Source organism: Lepus europaeus, chromosome 18, assembly GCF_033115175.1.
Source record: "Lepus europaeus isolate LE1 chromosome 18, mLepTim1.pri, whole genome shotgun sequence".
In the NCBI taxonomy this organism is placed as follows: domain Eukaryota; kingdom Metazoa; phylum Chordata; class Mammalia; order Lagomorpha; family Leporidae; genus Lepus; species Lepus europaeus.
Genome location: NC_084844.1, coordinates 1,491,624 through 1,513,265, shown reverse-complemented (window position 1 = coordinate 1,513,265; position 21,642 = coordinate 1,491,624). Strand labels below are relative to the sequence as shown.

At 65.8% G+C, this 21,642-nt stretch overlaps 1 protein-coding gene and 1 pseudogene across 3 annotated transcripts in view; both read left to right on the top strand.

The window, feature by feature from the left end:
- RPTOR (regulatory associated protein of MTOR complex 1) overlaps nucleotides 1-19,387 on the top strand; it is a 349,585-nt gene extending 330,198 nt beyond the window's left edge. For 2 of the 3 annotated variants that reach the window (XM_062216247.1, XM_062216248.1), the window contains 10 exons: nucleotides 7,654-7,759; nucleotides 8,321-8,435; nucleotides 8,924-9,048; nucleotides 9,543-9,647; nucleotides 12,531-12,637; nucleotides 13,794-13,921; nucleotides 14,940-15,026; nucleotides 16,278-16,394; nucleotides 16,761-16,890; nucleotides 17,860-19,387. In XM_062216247.1, coding sequence (XP_062072231.1) covers nucleotides 7,654-7,759; nucleotides 8,321-8,435; nucleotides 8,924-9,048; nucleotides 9,543-9,647; nucleotides 12,531-12,637; nucleotides 13,794-13,921; nucleotides 14,940-15,026; nucleotides 16,278-16,394; nucleotides 16,761-16,890; nucleotides 17,860-17,928 — 1,089 coding nt within the window. In that variant the 3' untranslated portion in view covers nucleotides 17,929-19,387. The remainder of the gene's footprint in view (nucleotides 1-7,653; nucleotides 7,760-8,320; nucleotides 8,436-8,923; nucleotides 9,049-9,542; nucleotides 9,648-12,530; nucleotides 12,638-13,793; nucleotides 13,922-14,939; nucleotides 15,027-16,277; nucleotides 16,395-16,760; nucleotides 16,891-17,859) is intronic. The other variant, XM_062216246.1, reaches the window with a different exon arrangement.
- On the top strand, nucleotides 2,338-2,415 carry LOC133747454 (U4 spliceosomal RNA; annotated as a pseudogene).
- Nucleotides 19,388-21,642: the final 2,255 nt, after the last annotated feature.

Here is a 21,642-nt window from a genome sequence, read left to right as displayed (position 1 = left end):
GTTGTTGGAAGCAGTGGGCACTGAATCGTCTCCATGCGAGCAGAGGTTGGATGCTCCGCTCCGCGTTATTTGCTGAGATGTCACTGGGCTATTAAACTTTAAAATGAACCGGTGGGCCCAGTGTTGTGGTGCACTGGGTAAAGCTACCACCTGCAGTGCCGGCATCCCTACTGGATCCAGCTCCCTGCTATGGCCTGGGGAAGCAGTGGACGATGGCCCCTGCACCCACGTGGGAGGCCCAGAGGAAGCTCCTGGCTCCAGCCTGGCCCAGCACTGGACATTGCTGCAGCCGTTTAGGGAGGGAACCAAGGAATGGAAGATCTCTCTGTCTTTCCCTCTCTAACTTGGGCTTTGAAATAAATGAATAAATTTTTTTAAAAAAATTTACCAGTGTCGCACGGAAATGCACAAGATAAATTTTTTACAAAGAAAAACATAGGACCAAAAAACAACCGTGATCCTGGTGATGCCACGCGTGGGCACACCTGTGCTCAGGAACATGGCTGGGAGCAAACGTGGGTTCACAAGTGGCCAGGTGACGGCGCACGGGCTGGCTGCTTCCTGTGTCCCACGGCTCCTGTTCTGAGCGTGAGGTATCTGGCAGTCGGGGCTGTGGGTTCCACACTGGTGCACAGTGCCTGTCCAGAGCAGTGGCGCCGCGCTTACCCACGGTGGTGCCAGCTGTGTTGTCCACCTGCAGAAAGTGCCCCGCTGGTCAAGACCGGAATGTGTCCGTGCTGAGCCGGAGCTACCCAGATGGAGATGAGCAGGAGCGAGAGAGAGGCGCTGGCCTTGTGGGCAGCAAGCGGCCTGCTCTGTGCCCGCTGAGTGGGATTGAGTTTAATGTCGGCAGAAGTCGGCTTCCTTGGCAGAGTCTGGTGCTGAGGGAAGTGAGGTGCAGCACTAAGGCGCCTGGCGGCGTGTTCCCCGCGCGCCCATGAGCAGAGGTGGTCTCCCAGGTGATAGTAGGCGACTCGCCCCGGGCTCCTGCTTGCTGAGTCCTGTGCAGGACGAGGGAGCACGGGCGTGCAGGCCAGCGCTACGTCCCCTAAGCTTGAAGACGAGTTTGCTCTCTTCCCAAAGCGTTTGCGTTTCTTCCCTCTGCATTGCGGTGAGCTTCCCTGGGCGTGCGTCTGCCGACTGCGGGGGCCGGGGTGCTCAGGCCAGGGCTGCAGGCCTGTGGGGCGCCTCACGCAGTGCCCCCTGCCTTAGGAGAGTGCCTGCAGACCCAGGGCCAGCTCTGCTCTTGGCCAGCTCCAGGCTGCGTGCTCTGCTCGCACCCGGTGCATCTGGGAGGTCCCCTGGGGGGGAGCCCTGGGGAGGAGCCCTGCACCTGCCGTGGGGCCTGACCTGAGAGGCGGCCAGGAAGTAGCTGTGGCCTGAGCAGAAGCCATTGCTGTCCTCTGGCCCCGCCCGTGTGTGGAAACAGAGTCGCGTTGGGTTGTGGCTCGGCCTGAGAGGGCAGTGCTGACCTTGGCTGGCAGCCCCAGCTGGCCTAGGACACAGGGGGCACTGGAAGTGTTTCCTTTCACATTCGTTGGAGACATTCCCAACTTTAGAAGAGGAAGCGGGACACATTTTGCCTTTTTTAAATTTTTTTTTAAGATTTTTATTTATTTACTTGCAAGGCAGAGCCGCAGACAGACAGAGGGATGTTGAGGTTGATTTCTTCTGAGAGGAGGAGCGTGGTGGGGGCAAGAGGCGCGGAGCCACCACACAGACCCCGGGAGCCGGGTGAATGCCAGCCAGAGGCCAGCAGCTGCTTATGTAGCCAAGGCAGCCAATCCGGTCAAGGGGCGGTCTACGCCCCAACCAATCACACCCTGTTGCCAGGCAGTTTCCAAAGCCATCCAATCACAGCCTGTTGCCAGTCAGGCTCTTGTTGCCAGGCAGTTTCTGAAACCATCCAATCATGGCCTGCTGTCAGTCAGGCTCTGTTGTCATGTGGTTTCCGAAGCCATCCAATCACAGCCTGTTGCCAGTCAGGCTCTTGTTGCCAGGCAGTTTCTGAAACCATCCAATCATGGCCTGCTGTCAGTCAGGCTCTGTTGTCATGTGGTTTCCGAAGCCATCCAATCACGGCCTGTTGCCAGGCAGTTTCTGTTGTTAGCGGCCATCTTGGCATGACCTTCTCACCTTCTCATTCCACCACAGAGGGAGAGTCAGAGAGAAAGGTCTTCCATCTGCTGGTTCACTCCCCCAATGGCTGCAACGGCCGGAGCTGAGCTGATGTAAAGCCAGGAGCCAGGAGCTTCTTCCGGGTCTCCCATGTGGGCGCATGGGACTTGGGCCATCTTCTGCTGCTTTCCCAGGCCGTAGCTGGATCGGAAGAGAAGCAGCTTTGCACAGTGGCAGTATCATAGCCAATGAGCTTTATCCAAGGCGTGATTATTGCTACTTAAAAATAAAAAAGGAGCAGCCAGGATACAAACCGGCACCTACATGGGATGCCAGTGCCGCAGGCAGAAGCTTAGCCCGCCACGCCACAGTGCTGGTCCCAGGAACTTTTATATTAGCGTTTCATAGGTAAACGAAAAATATCTGTAAGGCAAAGACAAATCCCAAAGACTCACCCTACACTGCCTCGAAGGTGTGTAAGAGACTGAGGACGTCGGCAGGTGAGGAGGTGACCCCGGGGGCTCCAGCGCTGACGGCAGTGACAGGCCTGCCTTGCCCTGGGCGCGCTCACCCCGGGTCAGGGACGCGGCCTGCCCCGCTCCCGTGTGGGCTCGCGCACCCTCTGCTGCAGGAGCAGGCGCGGCGCCCCCTCGCATCGAGGAACACAGCCTTGGCTCCCGGCCAGTCCCAGGCTGGGCTTTGTCTGGAGACTGGTTTACCGGGGAGTGGGGAGGCAGGCGCCCTTCACCGGCTGAACAGATCAACTGTGATTACGGCCGTTTAAGGATAAATACTGGGGCCGGCGTGTGGCGTAGCTGGTAAAGCCGCCACCTGTGACGCCGGCATCCCTGATGGACACCAGTTCAAGTCCCAGCTGCTCCGCTCCTGATCCAGCTCCCTGCTAGTGCACCTGGGAAAGCTGCAGAAGACGGCCCCACACGGGAGACCCAGAGGAGGCTCCTGGCTCCTGGCTTCGGCCTGGCCACTCCCTGGCTGTGGGGAGTGAACCAGCAGATGGGAGATTTTCTTTCTCTCTCTCCCTCTCTCTGTAACTCTGACTTTTAAATAAATCAAATGTTAAAAAAAAAATACTAGGCAGGAAAAGAAATTAATCGCTACACAGCACGCGTGAATCACTGAGTCTTGTGCCAAGTGGAAGAGGCCGGCCAGAGCCCTGGGTGCAGTGTAGACGCCGTGAGCCCAGCGCCGCGGGCACAGGCTGTGGGGACAGGAAGCAGACCCGTGTGGGCCGGCCTGGTGCCACTGGCCGCACTGGCATCCGATCAGCACCAGTTTGAGTCCCAGCTCCTCAGTCCAGTTTCTTGCTAATGGCCTGAGGGGGCAGATGATGGCCCAAGTGCTGGGACCCTGCTGTCCGTGTGGGAGACCCAGATGAAGCTGCTGGCTCCAGCCTGGCCCAGGCCTGCAGTTTTGGGCGTCTGGGGAGTGAACCTGTGAATTGAAAATCTCTGTCTCCCTTCCTCCCTTCCTCTGCCTTCAAATAAATAGATTAAGCAAGGAAAAAGCACTGGTTGGCAGGATGGGGCTGAAGGGAGGGCTGGCCGGCGAGGGCCGTGGGGGGGGGGGGCTGGCCGGCGAGGGCCGTGTGAGGAGGGGGGCTGGCCGGCGAGGGCCGCGTGAGGAGGGGGCCTGGCCGGCGAGGGCCGTGTGAGGAGGGGGCCTGGCCGGCAAGGGCCGTGTGAGGAGGGGGCCTGGCCGGCGAGGGCCATGTGAGGAGGGAGGGCTGGCCGGGGAGGGCCGTGTGAGGAGGGGGGGCTGGCCAGCGAGGGCCGTGTGAGGGGGGGCTGGCCAGCGAGGGCCGTGTGAGGAGGGGGCTGGCCGGCGAGGGCCGTGTGAGGAGGGGGCCTGGCCGGCGAGGGCCGTGTGAGGAGGGGGTGGGACAGGACTGGCTGCATAGATGGGGTTCGCGACTGAAGGTGCTGGGTTAGGTTGGTCAGCAGTGCAGTGAAGGGAGCTCCGCCCACTCGTGAAGTCCGACTTCAGCAGGGTGTGGACGGGTGCACCTGCACCTCAGAGCCTCTGCCCACCGCAGGCAGCAGCCGGTGTCACCGTGAGGGCGCCAGCCGGGGGCTGCGGCAGAGCCACGTCCGTGCTGGCCAGCTGCGGTGCAGCAGGACTGCCAGCCAGGTCTGTCCTCACAGTCCGCACGGCCAGCGAGCTCCTGCTCCGGGGAGAACCCAGGGCGCTGGCGTCTCGGGGGCGCCCGGGCGTGGCCTTCGCCCAGGGCCGCCCCCCCCCCCCCCCCCCCCCCGGCAGTCGTGTATTTTCCCCCAAACACCTTGAACTCTTTTCAGTTCGAGAGATTGAAAGAGCAGACCCGGCCTCCCCGGGCAAACGCCCCGCCCCTGCCCTCCCCGCCCAGCGTCCCGAGCCCCACATCTGCTTTGCGACAGGAAGGAGTCGGGCTGTGCGCCACCTCTCCGCGGGAGGCTCCGGCTCTGTAATTGGTTTCTGTCTGAGAGAAGCCAAGAGGTGTGAGAAACCGGCAGGTGTCAGGACCCTAATCATGGAAGGCCATTACCAACACCCACGGCCGAAGGGAAGCTCGCAGGGGCCGCTGGGGCCGCTGGGGCCGCTCTCCTGTTTACCAAGATGCTTCTGCTCAGCCTGGGGCCGATGGGGGGGGGGGGGCAGGTGAAGGGAGATTAAGAAACACCGCAGGGCTGAGGATCTCATCGGGCCTCGCCTGCTCCCTGCCGCCCTCTCCCGCGAGCCTCTCACCCCTTCCTGCTCCACCGCCCGCCCCCCCCCCCCCCCCCGCCTCTGTGTGTGCCGTGGCCCCTGCTGGCGTCCCTGGGGCGGACACGTGGGTGGTTCTGAAGGGCCACAAGGGGGCGCTCGTCCTGGATCTCAAGGGGAGGGCCGTGGCAGCCCCCTCGCCTGCGAGGCAGCGTCCTGGGCAGGGGCCGTCCCCAGGGTGCCCTGGGTGGCAGAGCGGTGCAGGCTGAGACTCCTGGCCCTGCGCTTCCTCGTCCTCTCCGGCGCGGGCAGGTTCTCTGCCGGAGCACCGAGCCCGTCAGGACCTGGGGGTGCCTCCCAGGGATCCTGGGAAGAGGCCCCGAGCCCTGTGCCCCCGTTTGTGCTCAATAAGCCAGGTCTCATCTGAACCCAATGGTCTCATTTTTTTTTCTTATTATTGCTCTACATTATTGGTCGTTTGTCATTTCTTTTCTAATAAGCTCTGGGTTGTCATAAATGAATCCAGTGCCCGAGATGCACAGTCCATCCCTCCTGCCACCGGGGGATTTTTTTCTGAAGCAATAAATGTGCCGAGCAAGGTCTCCACTCCTTCTCCGCCGGGCCGGGTGTGGGGGCCCTGCTCCTGGTGGTGGCGGCGCCGGGCCGGGTGTGGGGGCCCTGCTCCTGGTGGTGGCGGCGCCGGGCCGGGTGTGGGGGCCCTGCTCCTGGTGGTGGCGGCGCCGGGCCGGGTGTGGGGGCCCTGCTCCTGGTGGTGGCGGCGCCGGGCCGGGTGTGGGGGCCCTGCTCCTGGTGGTGGCGGCGCCGGGCCGGGTGTGGGGGCCCTGCTCCTGGTGGTGGCGGCGCCGGGCCGGGTGTGGGGGCCCTGCTCCTGGTGGTGGCGGTGCCGGGCCGGGTGTGGGGGCCCTGCTCCTGGTGGTGGCGGCGCCGGGCCGGGTGTGGGGGCCGGGTGTGGGGGCCCTGCTCCTGGTGGTGGCGGCGCCGGGCCGGGTGTGGGGGCCCTGCTCCTGGTGGTGGCGGCGCCGGGCCGGGTGTGGGGGCCCTGCTCCTGGTGGTGGCGGCGCCGGGCCGGGTGTGGGGGCCCTGCTCCTGGTGGTGGTGTTGCTGTTTTGTTGAGTGTGACTTCTGTGGTCTTAAGAAGGAGAAAGGACTTGAACAGAACTCAGGCGTCAGGCGAGGATGGGGTTCACGTGTTTCTGGTCTACAGCCAGACACAGCACAGCGTTCAGGGAGGGGCCGGAAGGGCCCTGCAGCACTCCTGTGGAACAGCACCCCCCACCCCCCACGGAGAAACCTCCCTCGGCTCAGCCACACTCACCCCAGGGCACGAGCCGGGCCCTAGCCGATGTTCCTGATCCTTTGTGTTTTTGCTATCAGAAAAAGCATTTTTAGAATAAATGGGGGGGGGGGTGCACAGCAGGGCTGTGGCGTAGCAGGCAAAGCCTCTGCATGCAGTGCCGGCATCCCACATGGGCGCTGGTTCGTGTCCGGCTGCTCCATTTCCGATCCAGCTCTGCTATGGCCTGGGAAAGCAGAAGATGGCCCAAGTCCTTGGGCCCCTGCACCCGCGTGGGTGACCTGGAAGAGGCTCCTGGCTTTGGATTGACCCAACTCCAGCTGTTGTAGCCATTTGGGGTGAACCTGTGGATGGAAGACACTCTCTCTCTCTCTCTCTCTCTCTCTCTCTCTCTCTCTGCCTTTCAAATAAATAAATAAGTACAGGGGTGAGTGTTCGGTGTAGTAGTTGGGACACTGGATGCCCACATCCATGTCAGAGGGCCTGGGTTCAAGTCCCAGCCCTGCTTCTAGTTCTAGTTTCCAGCTCGTGCAGACCCTGGGAGGCACAGTGATGGCTCAAGCCCTGGGTCCCTGCCGCCCGCACGGGAGAGACCCTGATGGGGTTCCCAGCACCTAACTTGAGCCCGGACCAGCCCTGGCTGCCGCAGCATTTGGGCAGTGAATCAGGACAGGCGATACCTCTCCCTCTGGGTCTGTCTCGGCCTTTCACATTAACTTTTATAAAGAAGGAAAACGCCAACAGGGCCCGTTGACCTGCGCCTGCATTGTCTCCCTGGCTGACTGCAGAGCTGGGTGTGCGAGTGCCTCCGTGTCCGCTGTCGGCAGAGGAAGTAGGGGTTCTTGGTTTTCTAGCGGGGAGTCAGCGTTGGCCAGGTGGACTGCGTGGTGCAGCACTCGCTGTGGACACAGTGGGCGGCTGCCGGTGCAGCCCCGCTCCGCGCTGGTTTGCACACACTCAGGCCACCAGCAAGCAGCTTGGCCCCGGGGAAAGGCCAGTGTGCGTGGCGTCTGCCTGGTCTCTGAGCTGTGTTGCTCAGAGAAGCTCAGTGAGTCCTCGCGTTAGTCTGTCGCTGGCCAGCTCAGCACCCAGTGCTCCCACAGTCTCCTGTCAGGCGGCCCCCCGGCCGGGAGGTCCCCATCACTCTTCACGCTTCCCCGTAAGCTCACCTGTGCTCAGAAGGCCTGGTTCCCCGTTCCCCTTGGGCAGCCCCAGCTCCTGCAGCGTTCAGCATTTGAAGGAGCCATGCCCCGTGTGCCTCCCCTGCCACTCACGCTAAACCTGTGGCCGTGGCCGTGGCCCTGCACAGCCGGCGCCAAGGAGTGGGCAGCACTGGGCGCGCGGGGTCTCCTCGGCTGTCACACACCTGCGAGGGGCGCCGGCGCTGCTCTGCAGGCTCCGCAGGTCTGGGCCCACTCTGGGCCCTGCAGGCCGCTCTGCGTGGGCTCCCGGAGCCCCTCGTCGGGGAGCTGGCGCCGTGCTGGTTGTTGGACTTCACCGAGTGCCTCCCGCCGTTGCAGATCCCAGAAGAACACGACCTGGAGAGCCAGACCCGCAAGGAGCGTGAGTGGCGGTTCCTGCGGAACACGCGCGTCAGGAAGCAGGCGCAGCAGGTGGTCCAGAAGGGTAAGCCGAGCCCGGTGGAGGTGAGGCGACCCTGAGCTCCTGCAGCCGGGGCCTGGCCGGCAGCTGCCGTGGGGGCGCGAGGGGGCCTCCCACCTCCAGGCCAGTCCCAGCCCTCGCCCCTCGCAGAAGGGCAGCGTTGGCCTTCCCAGCTTTCTGGAAGGAGGGCACAGCCCTCCCCAGGCCCCGGGGACCCGCATCTCACCCGCTGGGGTGTCCCTGGTGGCTCCCCAAGCAGCATTCCAGCCACACTTTCACCAGGTATGTCAGCCAGCGGATGCCAAAGTCACCGCATTGTGTGCCGCCCTGTTCGTGCCCAACCTCTCAGAGACGGGCGGGGGCGGCGAACGGCCCGGGCGGCTGGTGTGTGCTGCTGTGGAGGGACGGACGGCACCCCGCGGGCCTCCTTCCTCGGGGTGCTTCCGGCCCCCGGCCCCTGCGTGCCCTCTCTTTCCGTCGTGCTCCCCCACGTCCCAGACTCGAGGTGCCGCCGTAGGCCTGGGTGGAGTAGTTGTCGGTGTGGGCGGTGTCGGTCCTGGACCGACCTGTGTGTTTCTTTGGCAGGCATCACGAGACTGGACGACCAGATATTTCTAAACAGGAACCCCGGTGTGCCCTCCGTGGTCAAGTTCCATCCCTTCACGCCCTGCATAGCCGTGGCTGATAAGGACAGCATCTGGTACGCACCTGCCAGGCCCCTGCAGCTGCCCACGCGGCCTTCTCCATCACCCCTCCTCCTCGCCAGAGGTCCCGGTGCTGTTTCTGGGTGAAGGGTCTCGTCCCTGCCTGCTCTCTCCCCCATTACTGTGGCTGGAGGGTGGTCCAGAGTACCGACCACAGGTCCAGGCCAGGGGCAGGGGCTCCTGACCCCCTGTGCAGCAGGCGGACATGAGGCTTCTCCCTGCTAGCCCCTGTGCAGAGGCAAGGGTGTGACCAGAGCACGAGAGAGAGGCAGCCCAGCTCCGGGGGCAGGGCTGGGAGGGTGCCTTCCATGGCTCACAGAGACAGCTCTCACCCCGTTTCTTTTATTTTTGAAAGATTTATTTACTTATTTGAAAAGCAGAGTGGGGGCCGGCACTGTGGTGCGGCGGCCGGTGGGTGCGACGTGCTGGCTGCGTGTTGCCACGGCTCCCTAACGCCCATCTCCTTGCTCTGCCGCCCCCTAAGCTTCTGGGACTGGGAGAAAGGAGAGAAGCTGGATTACTTCCACAACGGAAACCCCCGGTACACGAGGGTCACGGCCATGGAGTACCTCAACGGCCAGGACTGCTCCCTTCTGCTCACCGCCACAGGTGAGTGGACCTCTCACAGCTGGGCCTGCACGTGGGGCCCCACCAGACAGCTTTGTGCAGGTGGTCTTGCAAAGGGCACTGCCCGTAGGTGAGGCCCAGCCCCCCTCCTGTCTCCTGGATGATGCTGAGGGCCGCATGACCGCGGCTCGAGGCCGACGTGGGTGTGCAGAGCCCACAGAGCACGTGTGGCCCTGCTGGGTTTCCATCCAGCGAGGCTGCGTTTTCCCAAGTAACTTCAGGGAAGGACAGGAGGGGAAGTGAGTCCCTGTCCCCGCCGGGCCTCGGCACGGCCCTCTCATCGTGGCCCGCGGTACCGAGGGCAGAGCGGCTGCGTGTGGCTCCCCGAGGCGGGGTGCACACCTGGGGCTGGAGTGAGTCCAGGCAGTGCAGGCCGGGAGCGCAGAACTGGGCAGAAGTCCTCGGGTTCCGCTGCAGCCCGGGGCCTGGGCAGGGCCGGCCCAGGGCCGGAGTCTCAGCCCTTCCCACTCCTGCAGACGATGGCGCCATCAGGGTCTGGAAGAATTTTGCTGACTTGGAGAAGAACCCAGAGATGGTGACGGCGTGGCAGGGGCTGTCGGACATGCTGCCGACCACGCGCGGTGAGTCGGGAGGGAGGGAGGGTTCCGGGGCAGCCACAGATGTGCCTGCTCCCTGGTTCCACGTGGCTTTTCCCGTGTCCGCGCGGAAGGGCAGCCACGTCCTCTCGGGTTCCAGGATGAGCCACAGCACCTCAGTCCTAGGTGCCTGCACTCGCGGTTTCCCGTTTTTTGGAGGCTGCGTTTGGAAAATCTCCGTTACCCAGAGACAACGGCACAAGGCTGCACGGTGGCAGGGAGCGGCTGTGTCTCGGCTCTGCTCGTCAGCCGCACAGCCACAGCGTGGTTTGGCTTTTGCGTTCATTTATTTGGTAGCAGACAGGGGCTGGCGTGGGCCAGTGGGTTAACCCGCAGCCTGTGGTGCCGGCACCCATACGGGCGCTGGTGTGAGGCCCGGCTGCTCCACTTCCCATCCAGCTCCCTGCTATGGCCTGGGAAAGCACTGGAAAATGGAGTCCTTGGGCCCCGGCACCCACGTGGGAGACCTGGATGGAGCTCCAGGCTCCTGGCTTTGGCCTGGCCCAGCCCTGGCTGCTGTAGCCATTTGGGGAGTGAGCCAGTGGATAGAGGATATGTCTGTTTTCCCTCCCTCCCTCCCTCCCCCCCTCCCTCTCTCCCTCTCTCCTTCCCCTCTCTCTCTTCTCTCTCCTCTCTCTCTCTCTCTCTGCCTCTCCCTCTAACTCTTTCAAGTAAATAAACAAATGGTTTAAAAAAAAAAGAAGAAGAAGAAGAAGGAAGGAAAGGCAGAGAGACAGAGTGGGATGGAGGCAGAGGGAGAGGCAGATCTTCCATCTGCTGGTTCACTCCCTAGTGACTACAACGGCCAGGGTGGGGCCAGGCCGGAGCCGGGAGCTGGGAGCCCCGTCCAGGTCTCCGTGTGGGTGCAGGCGCATTGTCAGGAGGCGGGAGTGGAAGCACAGGGTAGCCAGGACGTGAACTGGCTTGAACGACGCTCTGATGCGGAACGCGGGCATCCCTTGTGGCGGCTAAACCCCTCACTCCACAGAGCCGTCCCCAGCACCTCGTGTTCGGAGGTCGGCTGTAAGGGAACCAGAGGTCTCGGTGACTCCCGGTGTGTGCCTGAGGGGAGGGCACCTGGACCCGGGACCGCAGGGGAAGCCATCACCGTAGGAAGACGCCTGTGGCAGGGCTGCAGCAAGGCCACGCCCACAGGGGTTCTAGGGTGCTGGTGCCGAGAACCGCACCCTTGGGTGATGAACTGGAAGGTGCCCTTGGTCACAGGCCCACCCAGTCACCAGCAGAGGGCGTCCAGGTCGTGGGCACCGCCCTAGCCTCGCAGGTGGGGGGTGCAGTTCTGTCTGGTTCTGTTTGTTGCCTGATAGGGAGGAGGTAGGAGGGAAGGTGCCTCCCCGGAACGCCCTGTGCGTCTACCTCAGGAGCAAAGCTGCGGCGCCCAGGGCAGGAAGGGGCAGAGAGGAGAGAGCCGAGCCACCTGCAGGGGCCGCCCAGAGCCTCCGCAGACGGCGGGGTTGGTGGGAGCCCCCGCGGCGTTTACCCTGACAGTTAGGGTCAGGAAACATGGCGGACAGCGGCGGGAAAGGTGCCCGATGCCTAGGAAACAGTCCAGCAAACTGGCACACACCCCAGCCAAGCAGCCCGAGACCCAGGAAGAGGCGGGCCCTGCCCTCCCCGGCACGGCGAAGGTGCTGGGACGCCGACTCCCTTGGGGACTCTGTGACCCTCTTCTGAAGGGCCAAGGAGCGTTTCGCCGTCTGTGGCCACGAGCGTGCCCAGAAAAAGCTCTCCCGGGGAGACGCCCTCCGGGCAGAGACGGCGGCTGTGTCTGCAGGGGTCTCGGGCGGGCGTTTGGCTCAGCTGCGTGGGACGCCCGTGTCCCTGTCCCACGTTGGAGTGCCTGGTCCACCCCGCTCCTCTGCCCACTCCAGTTCCCTGCTGATGGACACCCTGGGAGGCAGCAGTGGGGGCTCAGGCCCTGGGGTCCCAGCCACCCACACGGGAGACCTGGGAGGCAGGATGGGGTTTCCGTTCCCTGGCTTCAGCCTCGCTCTGGGTGCTGTGGACATTCGGGGAATGAATCTGCAAACAGAAGATCTCTCTCTCTCCCTCTCCTTCTCTCCCCCTCCCTCCCTCCCTCCCTCCCTCCCTCCTCTCTCTCCCCCTTCCTCCCTCTCTCCCCCTCCCTCCCTCTCTCCCTCTCTCCCCCTCCCTCCCTCTCTCTCCTTCTCTCCCTCCCTCTCTCTCCCTCTCCCTCTCTCTCCTTCTCTCTGTCTCTCTCCCCTTCCCCCCTTTCTCTCAAATATATTACATAAAAACTTTAAAAAGCAAAACTGTTCTTTAAAAAAGAGCACAAGTGACAAACGCAGGCAGCTGTGGGGTCTGGGGTATGTGCAGGGATTTCTCTCCTTCTTTGTAAGCTGGAATCTTTGCCATCAAACCTTCAAAACCAAATCCTGCCTTAACTGGAGCCACGAGTGAGGGCCTGCGTCCCGGCCCGGCCCGGCCCTGACAGGTGGCAGCCCTGTGCCACTGTGTCCGTCCACCCCGGCCCCCCACGTGCCGTCAGGTAGCGCAGCCCCGTGGCCTCTGCGGAGCCGTGACATGGCCGAGAAGGACCGACCGGTCCTCGGCCGGGCCGTCCCTGCTGAAGTCCCTCGGGCCCGTGCTGGGCCCTGCTGCTCCTCTCGCCGTTGCCTCCATGGGAGGGGATTCCCAGGAAGGCACTGAATCCAGCCTGGGGATGGTTGTCCAGGCAGCGCTCACACAGGCAGGCATTAGGCTCAGCCGCGGAGATGCTGGCGGTGGCCGGTGCCCCTTGGAGCTGCCGGCTGGATGGCCACCCGGATCCAGCCCCCAAGCCTGCCCGCCGGCTGCGGGGTGAGACCACGCCTCCCTGTGTCTCCGCAGGAGCCGGGATGGTGGTGGACTGGGAGCAGGAGACCGGGCTCCTCATGAGCTCGGGGGACGTGCGGATCGTCCGGATCTGGGACACGGACCGCGAGATGAAGGTGCAGGTAACCAGGCTCCGCCCTCGTCGGAGACAGCCCGGGGCTGGGGCTGCCGGGAGCGCAGTGCATGCTGTGTCGGCTGCTGGGGGGAGCGCGGCCTGGCTGCCTGGGCTGCAGCTGCTCGCCCTGGGGCGCACAGCGCCTGGGCACTCAGCACCTGCATCACAGCCAATGGAGCTGGGCCGGTCCCGATTATTCCCAGTATTTTATCTGTGAACACCAGGGATGCCAGCCTCGGAGGGTGAGAACGGTACCTTATCCACGTGCTGCCCGGGCGTCTTTCGTTTCAGTTTCAGTGCAGGGAGCGGAGGGCCCCGGGCGCCCGGGGAAGCCGCAGGGGCCCCGGCGGCTGTCAGCCACCATCCCAGCTGAGGCCCCTGGGCCAGGTGCAGGAGGATGGCTCGGCGCTGCTCCCGGGGCCGCAGCAGGCAGGAGGCCTGGCACAGGCTACAGGCTGCAGCCCGGGCCCGCCCCTCCTGCCACCAGTCCCATCACTGAGTCCCACGGCAACACCAGGAAGCTTTAACTCCCCTCACGGGTGCCCTGAACCCATCGGGAAGAAGTCTGGCAGGGTTTTCCCGTCCTGGGACTGTGAGACCAGTCCCGAGGGCACAGCACGGACACCCTGGTGCTGAAGGGCCTGCCTCCCAGCCGAGCCTAGGGCCCCCTGTGTGCCATCCTGAGCGATGCTTTGAGGGGTGGGAGGCCCCTCCTGGGACCTGGCTGTGAGGAGCAGGGAGGGGCCGCTCGCCCACCTGCAGAAGCGCCCTGGCTGGAAGGTGCTCTGTGGCAGCCTCCCCACCCCGCCCTCTGCTCCCAGCCCTGGCTCTGCCTGCACAGGCCCAGGCTGCCACCGCTGGCTACAGCTCACCAGGGTGCCAGTGGGGACCGCACTTCCTCTCTGTGGGATAAGGGGATGTTGGTAGGAAACCTCCCTGGCCATGGGAGTGGGTGGTCGCCAGGGCCCCGTGTTCTGTACCTGTCACCTGATGAGGCTCTCAGGGCCACCAGGGCAGACACTGATGGTGAGGCCACGGCTCCCTCCCCTGGGAGCCCTGCCTGGCTCCACTCCCTGGCAGCACCCGGGTCCAGCCACGGCCAGCTGGAACGTGGACCCGGGGCGCAGAGCCTCCGTTCTCACGGGCTGTGTGCTTGGCCCTAGGACATCCCCACGGGCGCCGACAGCTGCGTGACGAGCCTGTCCTGCGACTCTCACCGCTCTCTCATCGTGGCCGGCCTCGGCGACGGCTCCATCCGCGTCTACGACCGGAGGATGGCCCTCAGTGAATGGTAACTCAGCGCCCGGCCGCCCCGCACACACGCCTCCCCCAGGACCGAGGTCCCCTCACAGCCAGTCTGCTGTGTGCAGTCCACAGCAAGACTGAAGTCTTCCCTGGGGTCCAGCGGGACCACTGAAGCCCACTGGAGCCAGCTACCCAGAGCCGGCCAGGAGGAGCGGGGTGCACAGGCCCCCTGGGATGTGCCCGTGCCCCCGCGGCCCCTGCGGCCCCCAGGTGGCCAGGGTGAGCGGCTGAGGAGGCAGGGTCTGGGGCACACCTGGGCACCGTGTGGTGCTGAGGGAGGCTGGCAGGGATGAGAGGAGGCTCAGAGACACCCTGCGGGAGGTGCAGCCATCACTGGGCCCGGGTGTGGACAGCCCAGGGTCCTCAACACCTACCACGCCCTGGCCTGGCACAGACAGGAGACACAGGGCACAGCCGCTGCGAGCAGAAGGGGCCTCTGAGTGGGCCCCGTGGGACCCGATTGAGCTGGGCCATTAAATGGGGCTGCTGAGGGAGGCGCCTGGACCTGAGGGCGGGTGGTGAGTGTGGCTGCAGGCCACAGGCCCCCTCCCAGCGACTGCTGGTGCGTACAGAGTGACAGAAGTGTCCTGGGCTGAGGGGCACTGCCCATGAGCACGCTGACGTGGTCTGACGCAGGGGCCACACCCATCCCTCCTGACACCTGGGGGCGGGGGCCATGCAGGTGCCCACTGGCATCTCAGTCCCAGGCTGTGGTGCTGGTCCTGGCCCCACGCTCGGGCTGCAGGAAGGGCCCTGAGGCCCTTGTCCCACCGCCTGGGGTCTGGGGTTCCTCTCTCCTGACTGCCCCACGACCTGGAGAAGCAGGGCTGATCAGGCCAGAGCCCGTCCGGCACAGTGCAGGCCCAAGGGAGACGGCGGGGTCCCGGGAGGGGGACAGGGTGGGGTGCATACACAGTCCACTCCTGCGCGTGCACACCCCCCACGCAGGTGCCAGAGGCAGGCCGGGCCGTCCGCGGCCCCGGCCTGACTCGGCGTCCCCACAGCCGCGTCATGACGTACCGGGAGCACACGGCCTGGGTGGTGAAGGCCCACCTCCAGAAGCGCCCCGAGGGCCACATCGTGAGCGTGAGGTGAGCAGCGCGGGAGTCAGGAGACGCTGTGCCGTGGAAACCTCATCCCCACCTTTACAACTCGTCCTTGGCACTGGGACAGGGGAGTGGGGGCGCGGGGCAGGCGGGGGGGGGGCTCTGTAAGCGCTGCTGGCAGCGGGTGCGTTTGCCTGTTAAAGGGACAGCAAACGAATTCACTGTGACAGAGCCACCGTCTCTTCCAAGAGATGCTGCTCTCCCCCTGTGCGAGCCCTGGACAAATCACGGTGGGGGTGGGGGTGAGATGCCGGAGCGGAGGCAGAGGCCAGGGCAGGCGACGGGAGCCCCTGAGTGACAGGGAGCCCCGGGCCTGTGGCCTGGGGAGGGGCCAGCGGCCTGGCTGCCCTTGCACAGCTTTGCCGAGGGCGCTGGGTCCTGGTCAGCTGACATCCCGCGCCCCACAGACTGGGGTGTGGGCCCTCGGGCACTTGGCCTGTGTGTGCAGACACTTCCACACGTTCAGGGTCACGGTACCCCACACCCCAGATTCCAGGTGGAGGTGCCCAGTCCTGTACCCCACAGCCAGGCCCCAGGCGGGGGTGCTTGGTCCTGTACCCTACACCCGAGTCCAGGTGGGGATGCCATGTCCTGTACCCTACACCCGAGTCCAGGTGGGGATGCCATGTCCTGTACCCTACACCCCAGATTCCAGGTGGGGATGCCAGATGCCATGTCCTGTACCCTACACCCCAGATTCCAGGTGGGGGTGCCAGGTCCTGTACCCTACACCCCAGGTTCTAGGTGGGGGTGCCAGGCCCTGTACCCCACAGCCAGGCCCCAGGCAGGGGTGCCCGGTCCTGTACCCTACACCCCAGATTCCAGGTGGGGATGCCATGTCCTGTACCCTACACCCCAGATTCCAGGTGGGGGTGCCAGGCCCTGTACCCTACACCCCAGATTCTAGGTGGGGGTGCCAGGCCCTATACCCCACAGCCAGGCCCCAGGCAGGGGTGCTTGGTCCTGTACCCTATACCCCAGAGTCCAGGTGGGGGTGCCAGGCCCTGTACCCTACACCCCAGATTCCAGGTGGGAGTGCCAGGTCCTGTACCCTACACCCCAGGTTCTAGGTGGGGGTGCTAGGCCCTGTACCCCACAGCCAGGCCCCAGGCAGGGGTGCCCGGTCCTGTACCTTACACCCCAGGTTCTGGAGGGTACCCGGGTCCTGTACCCCATAGCCAGGCCCCAGGTCGGGGTGCAGGGCCCCGCACGAGGCCACCCTGGGTCTCCCCACAGCGTTAATGGAGACGTGCGCTTCTTTGACCCGCGGATGCCGGAGTCTGTGAACGTGCTGCAGATCGTGAGGGGCCTCACAGCCCTGGACATCCACCCCCAGGCCAACCTGATCGCCTGGTAGGTGCCCCCCGCAGAGGCCACCACCCTGGCCCCAGCCCGGCCCCTCCGTATGAGAGGACCTCCCAGCCCCACCCCTCCACACCAGAGGCCCCGCCCCACCCCCTCCATATTAGAGGCCCTCCCAGCCCCGCCCCTCCACACCAGAGCCCCCCCCACTCCCTGTTCTGCCCCTCCAGGGCGTGTTCTCTGAGATCAGAGCCTCCTCCCAGAACAAACTCCCAGGCCACCGAGGCATAACGGGGCTGGAGCCTCAAGTCCTCCAGTCCCCGCCTACCCTACCCCGTGCAGGGACCTGGGCAGGGGTCCCTCTGGCCGCGTGCCCCTGGGCCCTTCCCTCTTCCCACCCTCTCCCCTCCCCCGCAGCGGCTCCATGAACCAGTTCACCGCCATCTACAACAGCAACGGGGAGCTGATCAACAACATCAAGTACTACGACGGCTTCATGGGCCAGCGCGTCGGGGCCATCAGCTGCCTGGCCTTTCACCCACACTGGGTCTGTCCCCACAGGGTTGGGGCGGGGTGGGGGGGCAGCCACTGGTCCGAGCGGGCTGCCCGCGTGCCTGGCTCCAGGGCCGGCAGCCCCGCCCGCACTCTCGGGACCCACCAGGCCTTTGCCGCTCAGGCGGGAAGGCCCGCACCGGGGGTGGACGTCCCTGTCCTTGGCCCCTGCACTGATGCATCCCCGGGAAGCAGCCAGACCCCAGCCCCAGCCCCAGCCCCAGCCAGGGAGCAGCCGGGAGCACGCGCGCCTGCCCTGAGCGCGCCTGCCCTAAGTGCGCCTGCCCTAAGTGCGCCTGCCCCGTGCCTGTGGGCCGCTGCTGTGCACACGGGATCCTCCAGCTCCTCCCGGCACCAGGGGCGGGGCCTGCCTGTGGCTCTGCTGAGGCGCCGGGCGCTTTGCCAGAGCAGTCCCTGGGGGGTCGCGTGCAGACCCCAGTGAGGGCCCATGGAGGCCGGCAGAGCCTGGGCCCAGTGTCGGGGGGCATGCCAGGCGGCCGCCAGGTCAGCACTGGTGGGCCACGCCGGGCGGCTGCTGGGTTAGTGTCAGGGGGCCATGCCGGGCGGCTGCCCGGTCAGCGCTGGGGGCCACGCCGGGCGGCTGCTGGGTCAGCACTGGGGGCCACGCCGGGCGGCTGCTGGGTCAGCACTGGGGGCCACGCTGGGCAGCCGCTGGGCCCGGGGGGGCCACGCCGGGCGGCCGCCGGGTCAGCGCTGGGGGCCACGCCGGGCGGCCACTGGGTCAGCTCTGGGGGCCACGCCGGGCGGCTGCCGGGTCAGCATCGGGGGCCACGCTGGGCGGCTGCTGGGTCAGCGCTGGGGGCCACGCCGGGCAGCCACTGGGCCCCGGGGGGCCACGCTGGGCGGCTGCTGGGTCAGCGCTGGGGGCCACGCCGGGCAGCCGCTGGGCCCGGGGGGGCCACACTGGGCCGGCGCCCGCTCACAGCTCTGTGTCCTCTCGCAGCCTCACCTGGCCGTGGGGAGCAACGACTACTACATCTCCGTGTACTCGGTGGAGAAGCGCGTGAGATAGCGGGGCCGGGCGCCTGCCGCCCTGTACATAGCGGACCCGCCGCGCTCGGCTGGAGCGCCAACTGCTGCCGCCCGCTGCTCCGCGGCCCTGCGGCCCCGCTCGGCTCCGGACAGAGGCGGCTCGCCGCGCCCAGGCCCCTGCTGCTGCTGCTGCTCCCGGGGCTCCCTTCTCCATGGGAGCAGTGCCCACGTGCGACGGCGCCACTGCGTGTGCAGAGCCCAGCCCTGGGCAGGTGGACGGCCGGACTCCAGACACGGGGTGGGGGGACAGCCCAGGGCCGCGCCCTCCAGGGCCACCCCCGGGGTTGCCATGGCCTGTGCTGGGCGGGCGCCCCTCCCCCACACCTGCCTTCCCCACAGGGGGCCACCGCCAGGAGAGGGCTCCGGCCTGGACAGGTCCCAGGAGACCCCGCCGGCCCCTCTGATGCGCTGCTGGTCCCCACAGAGCTTCTGGCCTGCGCCTCATGGTGCACACACATGCAGGCACGCGGGCACACACGTGTGGCCCCACAGCACCTGCCTGAGCCACACGCTGGGCTCTGCTCTCTGAGGCCGACGTCAGGACGTGTCTGTGCGTGTGCACGCGTGGAGCAGGGAAGCGTGTGGACGAGCAGCCCGGCCGACCACGCTGCAGACGGACACGGGCGACGCCGGCGGTCTGAGGCGTGTTTTCCATTTTCTCTGGGAATCAGGATTATTCAGGTGGAGCAAGGTGGCTTGGTTGGCTCTGCCGGTAGGAGGCCAGCGTGGTGGGACGTGGCAAACGTGCGGTTCCCGTGTCGTGGGGACAGTGGCTCTGCCTGGGTGGGGGCGCCTGCGGCCGGCAGTGCCTGGGTCGGTCCCAGGGCCTGGCCGGGGCTCGGTGTGGACAGCGACCTTCCTGCTGTCCCTGGGGGGTGCTCCCAGCCACAGGAAGTTCCAGATGAAGCCCCGCCCCCATGTCAGGCCAGGAAGGCCAGAGAGAGCCCCGACTCCCCACGGGGCCGCCCTCACCCAGCCCCAGAGCCCCCCAGCTGGTGACACACCAGAGCCCCGGAAGCCGAGCTCCACCCACGGACAGCGGCTGCCCCTGCGGCTGACTCGGGTTCAGCTGACCCTGACCTACCCTGCGTTTCGGCCGCGTGCCGGAGCCCTCCCTGCTCTGCCCGAGAGCCGCCTGCGTGCACGCTGTGTCCCCACAGGTCCCACGCGAGAACCCAATCATGAAGTTACCCGAGCTCGAGAGAGCACGACCCACGGTCTATTTATTTACGAAGCTGACATGGAATCGTAATGTGAAGCTACGAGCAACGCAGACAGCGAACTGTGCATAAAATAAACCCGTGCAGAAGTGACGGCGCGGTCCTGTCGTGTGCGAGCTCCGTTCACTGCTTATCTGAGGGCAGCGCGCGTCCATCCACTGCCCGCTCCCTGAACCCACAGCAGCCAGGGCTGGGCGGGGCGCCATCCGGGTCTCCCACGGGTGCGGGGCCCCAGCACCTGTACCTGGGCTTCCCAGGGGCCTGAGCCGGGGCCGGATCCCAGGCAGGGCAGCTGTCACACGCAGCGGCTCAGCCCGATCGCGTCAGCACCAGCCCCCAACTCTGTGCGCGGAAAAAAAGATTTGTGTATTTGAAAGAATGAAGGAGGGAGCCGCTGGTTCACTCCCCAAATGGCTCCAAGGGCTGGGCGGGGCCGGGCTGAAGCCAGGAGCCTAGAGCTCCATCCGGGGCCCAGGCACTCGGGCCCTCCCCTCCCCTCCCCCCCCAGGTGCACCAGCAGGGAGCTGGGTCGGAAGTGGAGCAGCCTCCTGGCCCCGGCCCCGGCCTGGCCCTTTTCCATTCCAGGGTATACTTATTTGAAAGTGCGCTAGAGCACCCACTGGAGCGGCCCCTGCCGAGGGGGCTGGGCAGGGCTCGCGGGCCCATGGGAGTCCCACAGAGACCTTGTCCAGTTGCTCCTGCAGAGGGCCAGGCCAGCCTGAGCTGTCCCCAAGGCCATCAGCCGCCCTGTGTTGCCTCTCTGCAGGCACCGGCCCCGTGGGGCCTGGCATGGCCGTGGGCAGCCAAGGTCTCATTGGCTGGCAGCCGGGGGCCAGCGCCAAGGGCACAGTGCCTTCCCTGGTCAGCTCGCCAAGATCGCACACTAAATTCAGTTGCAAACTTTGCTGTTTGTTTCTTTTTTCCAAGAACACAAAGTTACTCTCCCAGGGTCGGAAACTTATACAGGTGTCCCTGGGCTGCCACCAGGGCTGGCTCCTCCCTCAGGCCAGGGAGGAATCCGCCCAGGCTCTCCCCACGGGGTGGCACAGGGCCTCAGCTGGCCTGACCCCGCCTCCCGCCGGCGAGCACCTTGGCCCCTGCCAGGCAGTCACAGGTTCCCGGATGGGGACGTGACTGCTTCATCGAGCCGAGGCCCTTAGGCCCTTCCCACACCTGGTGCTGGGGCCCAGCGGGATGCTGGCGTTGGCTGGGGCTGGGTCAGAGGGGCCAGCCCCCAAAGGCACGCCTCACACACCTTGTTTTCCAGCCTGCAGAGCCCTGTGGTGAGGCAGGTTGGCCACGGTGCCCGGCGTCCCTTGCCCCTTGGGGCCAGGGGGCCGTTGCAGCCCCCAGCAGCAGGTCCCAGGTGCTGGCTGCCAGGGGCAGATACACAAGGACCAGGATCGGCGCCCGGCCTTCCCGCCCTGGCCTGGAAGGCGGGAGGCAGCAGTTGCCATGGGAACCGGAGGCCTAATGGCTGGAATTATTAAATTCCGGTTTGAAACATGGAGGATCCCTGGCCTCTCCAGGGCTGTGCTGGCCGGGCCTTGTTGAGAGTAATCTTTTTCCTATTAGCATCGTTTTTTTCTGTCACCAGGACTTGTGAACAAATTGAGAGGTCATAAAAACGAGGGGCAGCCTGGGGCGGCTGCAGCCAGGGCCGTGGTCCAGCCGCCCCTCAGCCACACGGGCAGCCCTGGGGACACGCAGGGACACGCGGCATGGCCGTCCTGCCGAGCACAGAGCCAACGGGGGACGGGTAGCCGCCTCTCTGCAGTGGGGCCCTGGGCATCCCCTCCCCAGTGTGGGAGGGGCCTCGGCTCGTAGAAGCTGTCACGTCCCCATCCGGGAACCCGTGACTGCCTCGCTGTGCCTCCACGTGTCCGTCACCGTCCCCTGCCCGGATTCCGGCAGACGGCCCTGGGGAGGGCCAGTGGCGTGGGGTGGGGGCTCTGGCAGGGGCTCAGGGAGGCGTGTGTTGGTGTCTGCCATCCGTGCCTGAAGCCGACCGAGGCCCAGGAGGGCCCGGGGATGGCCCCCAGCAGGTGCACCTGCTGTGCTCTTGGCTCCCCCCGTGCAGGGGGTGGGGGCTGCGTGTCTCCAGCTCCTGGTCCTGCAGGGGTGACTGGGGTGACTGGCGTGCTGTCACACCTCTGCAGTGCGTCCAGGGGGGCAGAAAGGCCCTGGGGACGCTGACCACAGCCCTGAAGCACAGGCCTCCTTGGCCCCAGCTGGTGGCCAGGCTTTGTGTCCCCAAGGCCCACGTGCTCCACAGCCCCTCCCCCAGGGCCCCCATGCCCGGGCGGGGGCTTCTCCCTCCCCACACACGGCCCGCTGCCAGCCAGGAGACGCCTCTGTGGAAGAGGCCAGCACTGGGGGCAGAGGCCATGGGCCCTGCCCCAGGGACCTCACGGCTGCTGAGGGAGACGGGGAGCAGGGTGGGAGCCAGGCAGGCCCCGGGGTGAGGGCAGACT